This window comes from Podarcis gaigeae (assembly GCF_964106915.1).
Source record: "Podarcis gaigeae genome assembly, chromosome: 7".
NCBI classification, from domain to species: domain Eukaryota; kingdom Metazoa; phylum Chordata; class Lepidosauria; order Squamata; family Lacertidae; genus Podarcis; species Podarcis gaigeae.
Window position 1 is genome coordinate 23,834,033 of NC_139683.1, and position 18,302 is coordinate 23,852,334.

Consider the following 18,302-nt stretch of genomic DNA (forward strand, 5'->3'; position numbering starts at 1 on the left):
CTGATAGGGGACATCCCTACTTTTTTTGGGTGGGGAAATAACGGCAAGAAAATTAATGGTTATCTGCACTCTCAGAAACAAATATTTATATACTTATCCAGCAACAGAATTTGACACTGGACTTGTGTCTGTCCAATGTACCCATACAAAATCTTATTTTCAACATGTCTACCTTTTATTTATGTCTGACCTTTAAGAACTTACCATTTAAAAACATTTTAACCCTCTATTTAGTTGCTGCCATTCTTTTAAACTCCTTTAAATGTTGACTGTTGTTTTCAGTTCATTTGTTTATTTAGACTATACTATTGTTGTTGCTGTCAGCCATCTTGGTTGTGTTTAATGGAAAAGGGGACAGAAGTGCTTGTAAATAATAAGAAAGCAAATGGAGTAGTAATTACAGGAGAAAACGTGATTCAAAAGAATGTCCCTTTTAAAATATAAAAGTTAGAAGTTATTCAGACCTACCCCTACTACTAATTGAAACAGGAGCCCTTGGGTGCAAATATGTATCTAAATTAATTCCATCATTTTTATTTTCTCTGAAGCGTTTGGCACAAAATTAGATCCTTTTGCACAACGAGCAACCTAACCTGCTACTTCATTTGTTATGAATATAAACTGCCTGCTTGGGGTTTCTGTCAGACACAGAAACATTTGATTGTCTCCTCATTGCTTTTTTGCTTCCAGCCTGATACAAGAATTTTGATGAACATGAAAGAAAATGTGCTCACTTGTTTACAGATTTATACACAGATGACCCCAAAGAAAGGATCAGGCAGCATTCAATGTTATGTGAGTGGACTTCCATTCACGCAGTGGGGCTTTGTCATCCCCCCTGTGTGTTCACCAAATCTTCTTCAGATTGGAGCCTTTGGAGCAAAATATGTTCCAAAGGGTCTCACAGCCCTTTGGAACATATTTTGGGAGTGCGCAAGGCACTGAAGTATGGAGGAGAGGCTGTCTGGTCACTCAAGAAGAAGCCTCTTCCATTGGTAGGTGACCACTGTTGGAGGTCATCAAGTATCTTTAGTGAATTACAGAAAAGTTTCAGCTTCATTCTTGTAATGGTTCTAGGGGTTGCTCATGTGTAAACCGGCGCCACACCTGGCTGGGTTGCCTGAGTGAACCTTTTCTGTCCGGACAGCCACTCGCCCGTGGCTGTCTCAATCGCTGGCAGAATCCGTCAGTGGGCATTTCTTGAACTTCTTCCAGCTGGTCCCCGGCGAGGAGTCATGGGACCACCTCACCGATTCCCCCATCTGCCCCCCCTTCTCCACTGGTGCTACGCTGAATTCCTTCCCCAGAAGATGAGCTGCTTCTCCCCATCCCGGGATGCTCTCCGGAATCCCTCTGGAGCCCACCCTCTCCGTCTGGCTCCGATGGCAGTTCCCTGACAATTCTTTCAAAATTAAGATTTTTTTTTTCTAAACTAGCAAATGTGTCTGATTCCTTCAACAGTGCATTGTCTACAAATATTTCTTCTGTGAAGTAACATGCCAGATGATTTAGGTTGCTTCTCCATTACCTTAAGTAATGTAAGGTTAACTTTTGCAAAACAAGTTTTAACATAAAAGAGCTGTGAGATCTTTGTTATGTTAACCGAAACTAAAGAATCCCACAGAAGCTTCTATATTTGTCTTAAGTGCTTTAATCTCAACGACAGATAAACAAGTAAAATGAAAAGTCTAAAAAGAATGGCAATGTTAAGGAAGCAAGTTCTACCAGAATAAGGCAACTGTGTATGAATTAGGATCTGAGAACTGTAGCATGAGGTATCAACAAATTCAGAATGTGGCATTAGCATAAAATAATGCCTTGTCCTTTGGCACCTACCTAGATCAAAGAGCAACCATTTTTGGCCTTAATTATGTGGTTCTTCTTTAGCCTCTACACAATATGTTTTTTGTTTTGTTAAAATATAAACATTTAATTTACTCTATAACACTGGTTTCAGAAGTATACATATGTTATTACTTACATATGGTTCTTTTGGAAGTGGGTTTAATTTGATGATTACTTGATATTTGTGAACGAAGTAATTACGGCTTCCAAATCCATCTAGTCCATGCAGTCTTGATACACTCAGCTTTTGCTGCCCACATTCTAAAACCACCTTGTTATTCAATTATTGTAATGTAGCAGTAGCATTTTGCTTTTGTACTTTAGGAGGGTTCCTTTTATATCATATAGCCTCCAAGTCAATATTTAAAATTCAGACGAAAACAAAATTATATAGAAGAAGCATGGCTGCTGAAGGGGTGGGGGTGGGGTGGTAAGAATGGTATGGCTGCTCTGGGCCTGAACTGCATAAACTCCTGCCACTTCCTGTGAATCCACCTGTCTCCCGTGGAGCATGCTGGGCTGACAGTCCCCTGTTTCCAGCTACATTGCACCATGCTAGCTTCTGCTGATCCTCAAAGGGCTATACATGTACAGCTGCATCAGAGAAGGACTAGAGGAAGCCAACAAAGCATGTCAGTCCCTGACGCTTCCCTTCAGAGCCTTCTTGCTGCCTCCTTTGTCCCCTTCGGTGTGTGTAGGTGATAGGAGGCAAAAGATGTTGAGGCTTTAGTTTAGGATTAACCTCCACAAACATCTGTCTCCTCTCCATCCCCACGCTACCTGTGTTTAACTTCACCAAAACGGTGAATTTAACTTGTGTTATATCATCCTAGGAATCGTGGCCAGGACTGGCTGGGAGGCTTCCCCTAGAGCACTTTGCACGACTGCAAGTGAGTTTGGGCTTTAAGTAAAGTTTAAAAACAGGGAAAATTCTCAAGATAGAGACTTTAGTTTGTCATGTCCGACTCTTCATGACCTCGTGGACCAGAGTATGCCAGGCACTCTTGTCTTCCACTGCCTCCCACAGTTTGGTCAAACTCATGTTGGTAGCTTTGAGAATACTGTCCATGCATGCACACAAAAGCTCATACAAATAACAAACTTAGTTGGTCTCTAAGGTGCTCTAGAAGGAATTTTTTCTTTCTTTCGACTACAGCAGACCAACATGGCTACCTACCTGTAACTACAGCTAGGCATTCAGTGATAATCTGAACCTATAAGCCAACCCTTCACCAAATAGTCTCAAGATGGATAATAAAAATACAGTTTAAAAAACAAATAAGGATTACCTTAAAATCATAAAACAAACCCACAAAATAACAGTGTATATTAATACAGAGGAAGACAAGACATTGCTTCAAAAAAAGTTCTGGGTTAAGAGGTGCAGCTGCACCAATCACAGAAAAACATACTGTGATGCAGCAAGATGCGTTTCAGAGGTGTGGTCATTCCACAACCTGGGAGTGACCACAGAGAAGTGGTAGGGGCTGGCTGGACACTGAGGAGTGGTGGCTGGATTCTGGGCAGCAGAGGATGGAGGGGTTGAAGACTGACTTGGAAAAAGTGATCATTGAACGGGGAGAACCTGTAACAGCCAGGAAATGAGAGGCAGAGGCAGGAGAAGGTGCAGGATTGGAGAGTGAAGAACAGTTGCAGAAGGAGGGAGAGAGAGGTTAGCCTGGTGTTTCTAGTGTTTAATTCAGTTTAATTTAAACAATTCAACATGATTCCTTGCAAAATAATTTTATGGCATTATGCATTAACACAGGCAATAGGCTGCCTGGTCTCCCTCTAAAACAATTCCATTCTGAATATCAACATCTGATTTCTAGTAGTGATCTCTTGCGAAACACTAACATTTCCCCCTTTCCCTTGTGTTTACATCCTGCAAATATTTGCAGATTTATGGCTTTTCTTTTCCATTTGTCATTTCTTAGTCAAACTATATATATTTAGCTTCAGAAACCTTGATAATAAATCAGCCTAAAGTTGGATATTTTTTGTTGGTTTTCTTTGAACTTTCAGTTTGTAGATGCTTCAAAGGGCTGCCTGCTGGAGGAGGTGTTTGCAGCTTAGATAACAGAAGATGGCCTTCCTTTACTGGTGAAGGAAATGTGAGAGAGCTTCTAGCGGGAGCTGGAAAGCATATAGCAAGGGGAACAAATGCTTGGCTCTTTATTTCTTCTTCTGGCTGTTCATTCCTCAGAGAAGAAAAACATGGTTGTGAGAGGGAGGCAAGGGAAAACAAAAGCCCTCTGCCATAAAATAATTTATAACAACTCCCAGAGAAAGATAAAAGAAACGATCAAAATTCCTAAAGACTGGAGCTATTACACAGTCTGTATGCTGATATGAAAGTTTAAAATGCATTCTGAGGGTTAGTTAGGCATGGAGGGTTTTTAAATGGGCACTGCCAGGAAGCTCCCAATAAACACACATCATTGTGTTTGCTCCTGGATCTCTTGTAAGAGTATAGCTGTGTCAGGATGTTTGCAGGAATACAGTGGTAAATTGTGAAGTTCAGGACCTTTCCCACTGCCACTCCCCAGGCACACAAAGAGTCAAAAGGGTGCTGTGGTGTATAGCATGTGAAACTTTGGGTGCGGAGACCTGGACTCAGATCCTTGATAAGCCATGAAGCTTTACTGAGTGACTTTCTGAGCGAAGCCTTCCAAAGAAAGAGATCATGTGCCAGGCTAGACCTGTCCTTCAATAACACATATTAAGAAGGCTGGCAAACACCGCTTTGGCAGATGACACCATCACTCTTGCCATGAGAAAAAATACAGTACCCAAATTGCAACCCCCCACATCTCTCCACCCCTACCACTGTTGGGCGTGCCATGTGGTCAGAAGCCAGCCCCATTAGAAGTGCTGGACAAGTGTAATTCTGCCTGTATGTGGCAGAGAAGTTTGAGACTTCAAGTCTGACACTTGAGGATTAGAGAGGAAACAAAGCGAAGTTCCAGTTATAGATCCATCATAACAGGGTCAGCAGCAGCCCACTGCAGCTGAAGGAGCAAAGGTCAGGATAGCTAGGAACAGCTGAAGCTAGGGGTAGCACCATTTTATTATCATTTACTCATTATTTTCACGAAAAGTCAAAATTAAATTTTATTGCGATTCACAATGATATAAAAGAATCCTCACGTGTTCTCAAAACGCACCTTATAATTATATACCATGATCTGAACACTTGTATCGCTTCATAGCTGACATTATCGGTTGGTTCTGAGTAGCTTTAAAGCCCCCATGAACTTTACTAAACAGTAAGTACACACTTGTGTAACTGTTATAGTCACAGACTCATACACCACATGTTTAATGTTACTAAGCAAAGGGCCCTAGATAGTAAAATCTGCCTTTTTTGTTTTTTATTTTGGCAAGAGACTGAGCCCCCCCCCCCCGGATTACAAGGCCCTGGGCTGTAGCCCACTCCGCCTTTATGTAAATCTGGAACTGATGGGAAGAAACAGCAAAGGCAAGGGTCTGGGCAGGGGAATAAACAGAAAGGTTAAATAGTGAGTAAGGGAAGAAATAGCAAGGCTAGGAAGAGTAGATATAGAATCTAAGGGCTGTGGGATTACTTTTTCTGTGACAAGTTACAAGAAAATTAAGTCCTCTCCTTTCTCTACAACAGAGAAAGCAAACAACCTTGACATGGTTCCCTAATTTAAAGCAACACAACTTGTTTGCTCTTTCTGTCGCTTCCCACCCAGTCTCTGAAGTGCTGTGTTGGCTAAGCTCCTCCCTCTCAGAACAGAATCTCAGCAGACACCAACCACAGTAAAACTGGGGTGAATATTTTGAAATCCTTACAGTGGATTGGTTGTGGAAGCGGGTATGGAATGAATCACTTCATGCAAAGGCATTAAATAGCTATGTCCTGACTGACCAGTTGTTTCTATAGCAGAATACAAAATTATAAGTGTTTTACCTTAAAAGGCCTACGCTAATTAAGAAGCGCATGAACTAGAGTGTGTGTGTCATTGTCTGGACATGATAAAAGTGCTATATATTTTTAAAGTGGTTTTCATTGTCAAAGTTTGTACGACCGTATGGACAAAGCACCGGATTTCTGAGCAGCACCGTCCCTAAATTAAAATTCTGGGCACACACTCAACTTTATGATTCTATCCATTCCACCAAGATGGGAAACATTGCCTTGTAAGTTATTTATTGCAAATATTCCCATAGTATACTTGCTCTGAAAGCTAACTTCCAAAAGAGGCCCCATGATTGCAAAGTATCCAAGAAAAAGCAAAACGGTATGTCTTGTATTCAGCATTTCAACAAAAATAGAAACATTGCTGTGACACAGACCTGCCATACCAGGGTATGCCTCTTTCTCACATACAGCCTCTCCGGTCATCATCCCTTCCAAGCAACCAAGTCATGCAACTCTAGTAAATGTTACATCATTTGATATATCCTGTATATAGGAAGCAGACAGGGCAGTCCACTTTCCAATTAACACTTCTCCAGCTAATTCTCCTGGCCCCCAATAAAGGTGTTGCTTATGAACAACTCAGTCCATTGACTGTGTCAAACAGCCAGTCAATCAAGGCCACCTGGATGCAAACATGAATATGGTAAAATGATGCACATATCCCTTTGTCACCACATTCAACCATCCACTGAATGATCTGCCTTTCCAAAAAGAAAATGCATGGAGATGGGAAGGTACTACCTTACCAAGGCAGATAACTGATTCATAGCTCTGGAATCCATTACTGGCCAGAGGTAGAAGGTAGTGGTAGAAAGGATAAGAATGAAACTGCACAACTGGCCTCGTCTGCCAGAGAATTGTGGCAAGTCAAGTGTCACAATTGCCCTTTTCTCTTGACACTTAATATGCTTCTAATAGACACCACTAAAAACTTTCCTGTTTAGGCAAGCCTATCCTGATGGTTAGAAAGTTGAGGTAAAATTTTTATTTTGTATTTTGTATTCTAACTTTCATATGTTTTAAAGTAAGCTTGTTATTTTTTCTTGATTTTACTGTTTTATGCTTTCTAAACTGTTTGCGGGGTGTTTTTTTACAATCAAGCAGTGCATACACTTTATGAAATAAATACATGTCAAATTGATATTCAGCAAACTGAACTAACCTCACTGTGTGATTAAGATTAAGCCCACAACCCCCAATCAATCCCATGATATAGGGCAGGGACTAGTTTCTCTTGAAATTCCGGTGAATACTGTAGCTTTTTGGTATTTATTATGTTATTACTGTAGCTAAAGCCAGCGTAGACCAGACCTAGATGGGAAACCACTTGGAACACCAGGTAAACTACTCTTAAGTATCTTAAAAGAAAAGGAAGATAAATAATACAATAAATGAAATACCTAAGAAATGTGTTTAGGGACTTATGCTGGCTGTTTGGCCATAATAATAAACATTCGTTCATGTGTTCAGGGACTGGGGTTAAAACTAAGGACTTCAAGGACTAGACATGCAAGCCTGCCTATCTGAACACCAGAGGTACGGATCACCCAGCAGGCCCATCAGAAGGATTGTGTCAATGTGATTTTGGCAGTTTTACTGTTGCCAATAAATGGAAGAAGAGAAAAGGAATACCTCCCCCCTCAAATGATCTGGACAGCATAAGGAGACCAAGGAAAAATGTACCACAATGATGTCACAGGGTTTTGTCCCTGCATAAATAGCATGAAGGAGAGACCCCAACACTGAGGTGACATTTTCAGTAGCAGTGAAATGGTAACACACATTTCTAGCCAAAAACATGCTGAAGAGCACATGGGGGGAAATAGCAGTATATGAACCATAGTAACTCTGAAAGAACGAAGTTACCTCTGCAGCTTTATTGGATGGTTCCAGTCCAACCATATTAGTCTGTATTAACTGCTGTAACAGTTGTACTTGAGCCACACTGAGGAAGAAGTCCAGGCTTGTTGTCATATTCACTTCCAAAGAATGGCCACATACTAAAATTTCCTGTGAAAAACAAGTTTGTAAAACAAAGTCAATGGATACCAGCTGTTTCAAGGCAATTATGTAATTTTCTTTTCTAACCAAACACAATGTAGACTATTTATACTTTCCAAATTGGGACTATTAACATTTTCTTATCTCTTCAGGCAGAAAAGCACTGTGCACCATCTGTAAAAGGAAATCAGGTGGAGGAGTGGTGGAATAGCATACCACTAGGCTTCCAACAGGATATTTGATGATTAAGATACATTTTGTTTGTTTCATGTGTGAGGTCCTGTTTCTTTGTTGCATCAAATTCTGGGCTGTCAGAGACTCTATTCATGTTCTTGGCAGAGAACTACACTTCCCCTTTCCTTGCTCTCAATGACAGATATACATTGTGGAATACAAACACATCTTGGTTTATAATGAAATTGTACATTGCAACCCACAAATAACCGACTTAATTGATTTGTAGCTGCCTGTAAACTACTGTTGACATCTTGGCAGAATTATAGTTAGATGACCATTATTTTATGGCTGTTGTTAAACACATAGGAAAAGCTTTTGACCATTTCTGGCAAATTACTTCCGAGATGGAAAGAAGAAAATGAGCAGGTTTGCTTACTAAGCAGATGCTCATAACCCTTATCATGACATGTGCATAAGTATTTATTAGTAATCTGTAGTAGGCCTCTCCCTTCCTCACTGAATTTCATCAAGGGAATTGATTAAAAAAAATAACCAAAACATTTACATTCTTTAACAAGAGCTACAGTAAAATTCATCTGTTACTTTTCATGGAATGCCTTCTCTACAGCACAGCAATTCCCTAGGTCATTTAACATTTTCCTTTAGATTTCATTTCCAGCACATTTGCAGTAGCAAGTCAGCATTGTGAGGATGGGCCACAGCTCATCAATACACAATATCCCTTGAACATAGAATGCCCCACAACCCCCATATTTAATCCCTGGCATTTACAGTGAAAGGATAGCAAGGATAGGTTCCTCTTCCAACTGGGCTGAGAGCAAAGAGGGTGCTGTGTGATATCTGTAAGGAACTGATGAAAACGGAAAGGAAGGAAACAACTGGATGAAGCAAAAATCAAGAAAGCTGCAAGGAAATGTAGAGGTGGCATTCTGGTCTGGAGCTGTGTCTTAAATCAAAGACATGTATTTTAGGGAGAAATGTATAGAATTCAAATGCAAGTGTTTGTGTGTGTGTGTGTGTGTGTGTGTGTGTGTGTGTTGGAAAGGATGAACCAGGCATATGACTAGACACATGTGAAACTGACATGGAGCAGAAATAAACTAATTTGTCCATCTCTGCTGCCAGCCTAATCCACCTCACAGGGTTTCTCTGTTGATTAAACAGTGTGCATGTGTGTTATAAATGTAATTAAGAAACACAGAAACACAGGCTAACATGCATACAATTACCATCTATTGCACTTCTTAGCATACATGCAATAATCACTATTTCTGACCTACACACAAGGATTTACAGAAGACTGAGCCTTTCAAAAAACATTTTGATAGCTAATGTGGGTTTTTGTTTTATAATTAAACTCAACGTAATGTAGCATTTTAACTATTGCAAATATCTGCATTCAGAAAGATACATGAATCTGAAAGCCATGTGAGTACATCTCAAGTCAAATACAAACCTCTGTATGCAAATTCTCTGGTGAGATTACTTTTGTGAAAATGATGGCAGGAGCTGCAGTTATTCGCACTGTAAAGTCTGTTAAAATTGGAGTTAAAATAGCTCTTCGTTCTTGATGCCGCTTGATGCTAAAAGAAAAAGAAAATTTATATTAATTCCCAAACCTTAAAAAAGAACTTGCATTAGTGGAATCATATCACCCAATTTCTCTACTCAACTTAGATTACAAGATTTTCACAACAGTGAGGGTTAACAGAATGAAAACTTTTATTGGGAAATATATTCATCTGGATGAAGCTCAGTTTGTCCTGGGGCATAAAATTGCAGACCCAAGTAGGAAATTATTAAACATAACATACCATATTAACAGACTGCCTCACCAGTAGTGTGTTTATCATTAGATATATTTAAAGCATTTGACTGTGTAGAACTAAAGCACTTAATCGGAGTGATAACTTTTTTTGGATTTGGCCCTAAACTGGTAAGACTATTGGAAAATATTTATGATATTACATCTGCTACAATTAGGATAAGTAATACAAATTCACAAAAATGTTAACTTAGCCTCAGGACAAAACCAAGTTGCCCATTATCACTTGTATTATTTGCTCTAATTATAGAACCCCTGGCAATGAGATTACACCAAATTCTAGCAGGAAAGGTTGTAACTATCAATGGAATGGAATACATTCTGGGACTCCATACTGACATACTGTTTTATGTATTGCTTATCGGACTCAATTAATGCTGGAAGGTTATTGAGTATACAATTGGATACCTTTTTAAATGTCTCCGGACTTAAGGTAAAATTTAAAAAATTGGAAGTAATGTTCTTTCATATTCCCCTGCAATCTTCTCCAAAATATTACAAAGCCCAATAGCTAGGAAAAAAGCTTCAGATACTTCGTCATTCAGGTTGCCCATAACTGATTAAACAAATTTTATCGGACAAATTATAGCAAAGTCTGGAATATAATAAATATGGACATGCAACGCTTGAACAAAATGAAACGTTCTATTATGGACCGAGCGCCTGCAATTAAAACAAATTCATATTTAAATCCGACAGACCACACATTTAAAAATCTTTGCTTGTACCATGACTCAACTATTAGAAGATCGGGTCTCCCAAATCTAAACAGCTATTACAATGCATGCCAACTTAGCAACATGACAGACCTAATGTCTGGCAATAAGAGAAATATATGGAGCACATTAGAGAACTTGGTAATAGATGGTGTCCCTATAAAAGTAGTAACTTTCAAAAAGCAAATTATGCTCTTTACGGTGGCTTACAAATCCATTCACATTTACAAACTTTCAAAATTTGGACAAAATGGTCCAACAGCCTCTCACCCATTATTCCATTACAGTTCCACTGGGTTTTCAAAAATAAATATAGAGCTTTTAATATAGATGTGTGGAAAGAAAAACAACTGTATTATTTGAAAGATGTTTACAAAGATGGACTACCGCTTACCGTTAATGAGATGGAAAATCAATTGGAATATAATGGCTATTAGGCTAACATTTAAGGTCTTTTTAAGCAAATTCCCAGGTTAAAAATGAAGTCATGAGGCAATTAATGGTTTATGAAAAAAATAATAGTGGAAGAGTAGAGTTGACATTTTCAGCCCTCTAGTATCGTCACATTGGTTGATATTCAAAGAAAGGAAAGATTGTTCACTATTTTACTACACATCAGTACCAATTTCCTAGTCATTAAAATGGTCTTTAAGTTTCTTTTTTAATGGTTTGATCTAGGAAGATGGCTAAAGCAGGTATTAGAATTAAATCAACTATAAAGAGAAACTGAGGACAACGTTGTCTTCAAAAATGAGGTGTCCATTTCAGTGATCCCAAAGAAATAATATGAAATAAACCTGCACTTTTTTAATTAAGTCTTCCACACTATACTATCCTTAAGTGTTCTGCTAACTTGAGACAGCTGGGTACCATATGAGCATCCTCAACAAGGAACGGTGTAATGATGGTACTATGACCACACTATGTTCACTCCAGGATCCACTTAGGCATCTGTTACGTATTTATACCTTTTTCAAAGACAAGACTTTCCGAAATATTAAAGTAGCTGACCATCTTAGTATACCTTAAAGAACATCTGTTTAGAGTAATAGAGAAAACAAAAAAGCTGTTGTATGTCCACACAAAATAATTATAAGGAGAAATAATGGAGAAATACCAGGAATCACAAGTTTGGTTACATAAGTATATTAGTTGGGCCTTTCCATTCATGCACACTATAACAGTGCAGATTACTACTGTGCTGCAGAAGATATGGGTCACTTAGCCATACAGCCATTTTTAAAAAGGAATGGAAACTAGATCTCTCCTAATATCATTGATGCAACAATCATTTTAGTTATTGGGAAGCGCTAATGCGGGTTAAAAAAAATTATCAGAAAATGTGTCTAACAAACATTTTTACAGTAAGAGAAATGAAATGCATGTTTCCTGTTGATTAGCTTATCATAGTACATTCAAGCCTCTATGCTGAATCCCATGAAGACCTGCACAATTAAACATCCACATGGATTTTGCAGGAAATATCAGGGCACAGGAGCTGATGCTATCCTTTTATCATAGCTGTCCTGTGAGATCCACTTGGATTTTCCATTCCAGCCATATGTTTTCCACATGTTGCACATTCCCATGGCGGGGGGGGGGGGAGCATGTTTGAATAGGTTCTCTACCACTACATCCCAGAGGAATATTTAGAACGCTCCATTATAAATTTGGCACCCATTGAAATAAGACACACAGGGACATTAGTAAAGCCCATACACTGTGTTTTTAAACCTGAAACAAAGACAATGGCATTCTGCAAAGAAGGAAAGGTGATCCATGTTCCCCTCCCTTTAAGAAATGTGCATAGAGGAATACACCATGTTCTAATTTTCTTACATTTTGACCATTATCTAGTCTTTCTGATAACAGCTAAAAGCTCAAATCTGCCTAAATCGTTTAAACTACTGTCATTGATCCAGTCCTTAAGTGCTTCAACTGAAGGCACCAAAGGAGTTTTTGATGTTTTACATCAAGAGTTTCAGTTATAAATATCAGCACATTTTACTTCATCTAATAGATAAGAGCAGTGAATCATTTGCAAAGCTTTTAAAGGCTCTTTAATTTTTCAGAACATCTGATAGGGGCCCCACCTGTGGTTTGTTTTTACAAACGTACATGCTATACAGCTATCATGATCATAGCTAAAGTTACTGTGGAATCAGCATTTCCTTTGCAAACTAGACTTTTTGGGGTTTATAGAAAGACTCGTTGCAGACTGAAAATTGAAAGTCTCCAGCTCTAAAAAGTCATTAAAAATTATATCATTTTAAAACAAAATTACAGTTAACATTTATGATTTATAAGAGTCAGTGTGATATTCTAAAGTCTGTTAAATAGGGTGTTAGACATCTTGTAGCTTCCTAGTGTATGCTTCAACTGGGTTAGATCCTTCATGTCTTCTGACATCTACTCTGTTGCCTTATCTCTGCATATTTATATTGCTGGGCTAACTCAGAATCCTGAATATGTAGGAGATTGTTCAAGACAGTGTGAACAGCTTGGATAGTGTAATGGGAAAGGGGGGCTGCTCGTGCGTAAGCGTTTAAAGCCTCCAAGCTTTACCATCAGTTCCTAAACTTTCCCAGTCTGAGGAGCCATGGGTGCGTGGCTACCTCAATCGTTGGCAGAATCCGTCAGTGGGCGTTTCCGGAATTTACTCCAACATAAGAGTTCCTTGACGGAAACTCTTCTTCTGGATTCTCTGCGTGACAGTTTCCTCCGCGGAGTGGGCGTCCCCAGCGGAGGTCCTGAGCCCTCCCCGCTATTCTCACTGGAAACATCTTGGAGCCCTTCCTCCGATTGAGTTTCTGCAGGAACTCTCCCTCTCCCCTTACTGGTTCCTTCCTCCGCATCCGAGGCTCTCCTAGCCTCCTTGAGCCCTTCCACCACCTGACTCTCCGATGGCAGTTCCCTGACAGATAGCCATGATAAAGAAAACAGAAACATAACTAAACAATACTAACTATACTTCAGGAATCAAAATGTAGTGCTTTAGTTTAATGCAACAACAACAACAAAAAGCATTTATCCCAAGTCTACCATGTTATATCTTCCATGCAGCAGTAACAAAATGTCACCATTGATTTGTCACACTATAGCCCTGTGTGTACCATATACTTGTACAACGAATAGATTTGGGAGCAAAGCTCCACCCTTAAACCCTAGCACAACAATTCAGTATTCTGCTGTGAATGTAAATAGATAGATAGATAGATAGATAGATAGATAGATAGATAGATAGATAAATTTATTGTCATTGTCCGTATATACACAGTATACACAACAACGAAAATCAAACACCCAAGACCGGATTCACATACACATTTGCACGTATCTCCAACACTCTCATCCTATTCAGACATAATCTATTAAAACATAACATAATCCAGATATAACATAACCTATTAGAAGCATAGCATAACCTAAAACCTATCTCATTCCTTACTACTCACTGCTTGCTATTTCTTACAACTGGCCCTGAGATCATTATTTAGTGCAATCAGAGCTCTTGGATAGAAACTATTCAGAAGGCGTGTGGTTCGTGTTTTCATTGTCCTGTATCTTCTGCCCGAAGGCAACAGTTCAAAGAGGTTGTGAGCAGGATGGGTGGGATCTCTCAGGATATTGTGTGACTTCTTCAAGCTGCGAGACGTGAAGATCTCATCCAGGGTTGGTAGTTGGAGCCCAATAACATTCTGGGCAATTTTAATTATTCTCTGTAAAGCTTTTTTATCCATTTCAGAGCTGCTCCCATACCACGATAATATACTATAGGTTAAGACACTCTCAATGGTACTGTGATAATAGGACAGAAGTAGGTGCTGAGATAGATTCAATCCCCTGAGCATTCTCAGGAAATACAACCTCCCCTGCACCTTCCTCACAACCATATTAATATTTGCAGTCCATGAGAGGTCCTCAGAGATGTAAATGCCCGGGTATTTAAAACTACCAACAGGTTATGTTGGTGTTATCCATATTGTACATTTTTGCAGGGTAGAGATTGTGCAGACAGACAGGCCTGGCATAAACTGTGTTCACCAGGCACAATCCCAACTTCCTCCCCCAGCACTCATTCTGAAAAGCATGTTAGCTGCACAGGGCTACTATGACCTCTAACTGGAAAAAAGCATCAAAGTCTACTGTAGCAATATAATCAAAATGGAACACTAAAAATGGAAGATGTCAAAGTAACATTTATAAGTAGACTTGAGCTGGAAGCCCTCTTTTGCATATCAACAAATCAGCAGAAATTTGTCATTTCAGAAATTGCAGCTGTTTTCATTTACAGAAGCACAGAAACTGGTTTGCAGCCAACAAAGGAGGGGAACTCTTTTTGTCCTCTGCCGGCTTAAAAATGTCTAAACTGGTTTTGTTCAAACTTTGTAAAAGAACAAAAGGGTAACAACTCTGTTGTTCATAGACTGGAAATGTGAATGCCAGGTTTCAGCCTGGAGATATATTTTATGGCCATATTATAAGCTATTATGGAAATACAGACATAACTTTATCTGCACGGAAATTACACTGCAACAGTGCTACAAAACAAAAACTTTAAGTGTACTGTCCAGATCTCTAGCTCACGGGAAACATGCTTGCTAGGGAATGCAAACACACTTGAATGTACAAACAACAGCATGCTCAGCTGAAATATGTGGGATGTTATTATCATAAAGTTTTTTTTTTGCTAAAGAATACGAGGCGCTATTTTCGCACTGCTTTCTTACCTACTAGCCATATTCCACTCAAGTGCTGGATTCTGAGAATTCCTTTCATTCTCTGGCACTGTCCTCCCTTTACCATTCTCCTTCTCTGGCTTCAATTGATCCCACTGAGCAGTACCAATGTTGATGGACTGGAGGTCTATTTGATACTGTCTGTCTTCCACCTCTGATCCAGGATCACGAAGAATCCCCAGATTCAGTGCTCTCCTATAGTGACAAAAAAATTAATAAATAAAGAGATAATAGAGAGAGGTTGCATTGTTTTCATCTCTGAGATTATGGACTGGAGCAAGTCTCAAGGCCATAATGTGGGCAGAAAGTCTAAACAAATGGTAACTTAACAATAGGGTTAATTATTAGGTCAATGGCTGTTATGGCCCTGGGGCTGGACTCTCCTTCTTTGGAGGATGAGGTTGGTGATTCAGAGTGGGAGGTGTAAATGGCTTTAAAGTCACCCTCAGAAGCACCTTCTCTATTGAAAAGGCCTCTGGACTAAGGATGTCATATGGTCTTCTCTGACTCATCTCAGAAGCCCCAGTACAACCAAATTCTCCTCTGTTCCACTGCATCCCTTTAAATGAAGAAGCATCTAGTGAAGGTGGAACCAGCTACCGAGACAAATCTGCAGCTCCTACAAAAGGCTCAGCTGGAGAGCAATTGCTGTAGAAACATTATGTGAGCTCTGCTCTCATGTAGCATTCAGCCTGAGTATTGCACAGCTAGAGTACCTTTGTTTTGCCTTATCCATCTCATCTTGCCTCATACTGTTGAGGTCAGTATGTGCATGAGAACAAATACTTGGATCCAGAGTTTGCATGCCAACCCTCTACTCTGCCACATCTCAAAATTAACGAGGGGAAATTGCCATCTGGACTGCCCTTTACGTGTTAGCCACAGACAATGCCCAGCCCTGTATCAGAGTAGAATGGAACAGCTGCCCCATTTGTACCCAGTGTAGCAAACAAAAGTTGAGTTCGGAGACCTGGGGTGCATTTTAAATTGCTGCAAAACAGGAGCAAGACGCTTATGTGCTAGTAAGAGGGGGTGGAATTGAAGTGAGGAGCTCACCTCTAAATATCAGGTGACCATAGCTGTCAACTTACAGATTTGAAAATAAGGGACCAACAGCCTCAAAAATAAGGGATCAGCAGCCAAAATAAGGGATTTTGCTATTATAAAGAGTTACATACATTGGTAGGATTGACAGATGCTGTCAATGACGGCATGAGGCGGTTGTGGCATCACGGCGGCCGCTGAAGCACCGCCCTTCTGCATCCCTCCCCATCCCCTCCTCTTCCTCCTCCCTTAGGCCGCCTCCTCAGCTGCCACCATCGCTGCTGCCTCCGGGCTTGCAGGCGGTGGTGGCAAGAGTCTCTCTCTCCCCCCTCCCCCTCCCAGGCGGGGAAGGGCTGATGGAACTCCTCGTGCCAGGACAACGGTGCCAGCACGCTCCCTCTCTCGCGGCGGAGGACCCAAGCCACTGCTCCCCTCCCGAGCTGGGCAAGCATGAAACCCAGGAAATTTAAGGGACATCATCAATAAGGGGCAGGCGGTGGTGGCAAGAGTCTCTCTCTCCCCCCTCCCCCTCCCAGGCGAGGAAGGGCTGATGGAACTCCTCGTGCCAGGACAACGGCGCCAGCACGCTCCCTCTCTCGCGGCGGAGGACCCAAGCCGCTGCTCCCCTCCCAGCTGGGCAAGCATGAAACCCAGGAAATTTAAGGGACATCATCAATAAGGGACAGCAGCGGGACACGCCGCTGGGATAAGGGAGTTTCCCGCCAAATAAGGGACGGTTGACAGCTATGCAGATGACTCTTCATCAATACGCTAATGCACATGTTCACAACAATAAAACACAGTCATAATGCAATAAGAGTGAGAATAAAGCAAGGGATGGCTGGCATGTAGTCCTCCAGATGTTGTTGGACGACAGGTCTCATTATCCCTGACTCCTGGCAATGCTGGCTGGGGCTGATGGAAGCTGGAGTCCAACAACATCTGAAGGATCACATGCCAGCCACCCCATAACAGAGTTAAAGAACCCAACCAACAGCAAAATTAATTTACAATTAAAATAAATTAAAAGCCTGATGAAAAATAAAAGTGCTTGACTGCTCAAGCATAATGGAACAGTCCAGTCAAATCTCTCGTGGGGGGGGGGAGTTACAGATCCCCATCTCATATTACCAACACACTTCCTTTGGCAGTGAAACAGATTAGGGCCTATGATGATGTTCGTAAATGATGTACAAGTTCATTTTCCTTCTGCTACACAGTTCAGACCAAAAAAACACCGGCACAGCTCAGAGAATTGAGCTAATGTTCTCAGGGGTACAAGCGTAGATGTTTCTGTCTCTCACCCCTTTTCTAAGACCCTGGAGATTTTCTTGGGACTTTAAAATCCAGGTGAGGCATGACCCAAGGCAATCAGTGGCCCCTCTGAACTTTACCCTGGTCACATTCTGCAGCATAAGAACATTATAGAAACTAAAAACTGGACTGTAATGTATGCTAAAGACTTCCTGATCCCTGTTGTAAAAGCTTCTCTTAATCACTGTGACATATTACATTAGACGTACAATTTATTGTATCCAATACGTTGTCTACTGTTCTCTTTGCAGGTGGCATCAGAGAATAAACTAAAAGTCTACTATAGTTGGTAAATAATATACTAATGTAATACACCCAAAGAAGACCTTAAGCATGTAACAGGAAACATAACTTTGATGTTTTCCTTTTTAAATTGATTTAGTCTGGGTCAGGCATTTTGTATGTTTATATAAGACACAGCTCATGTTGAATCAGTTATTACTCACTGCTGAATAGGCATAATTCAGAGGTTCATTGTAAGAAAGTCAAATGTATTCCCTTACAGGTCAGTTGAGACTTATAAAAGACTGCAGAAACCAAAAATAAAAAATAGAAGTTTTGAAAAAGGATATAAATAATAGTGATGTATGGCTTAATCGTATTTATTAAAGGAAGCCTTACTTTCACACATTTCTCTTCACTCCAAAGCTAGGGGAATATTCATATTATAT

The 18,302-nt window shown here is 40.2% G+C and overlaps 1 protein-coding gene across 6 annotated transcripts in view; it reads right to left on the reverse strand.

The window, feature by feature from the left end:
• Positions 1-18,302, reverse strand: part of VPS13B (vacuolar protein sorting 13 homolog B) — a 399,672-nt gene that overhangs the window by 123,173 nt on the left and 258,197 nt on the right. For all 6 annotated transcript variants that reach the window (XM_083749735.1, XM_083749736.1, XM_083749734.1 and 3 more), the window contains exons 31-33: positions 15,265-15,468; positions 9,450-9,576; positions 7,661-7,804 (exon numbers count right to left, since the gene is read on the reverse strand). In XM_083749735.1, coding sequence (XP_083605861.1) covers positions 7,661-7,804; positions 9,450-9,576; positions 15,265-15,468 — 475 coding nt within the window. The remainder of the gene's footprint in view (positions 1-7,660; positions 7,805-9,449; positions 9,577-15,264; positions 15,469-18,302) is intronic.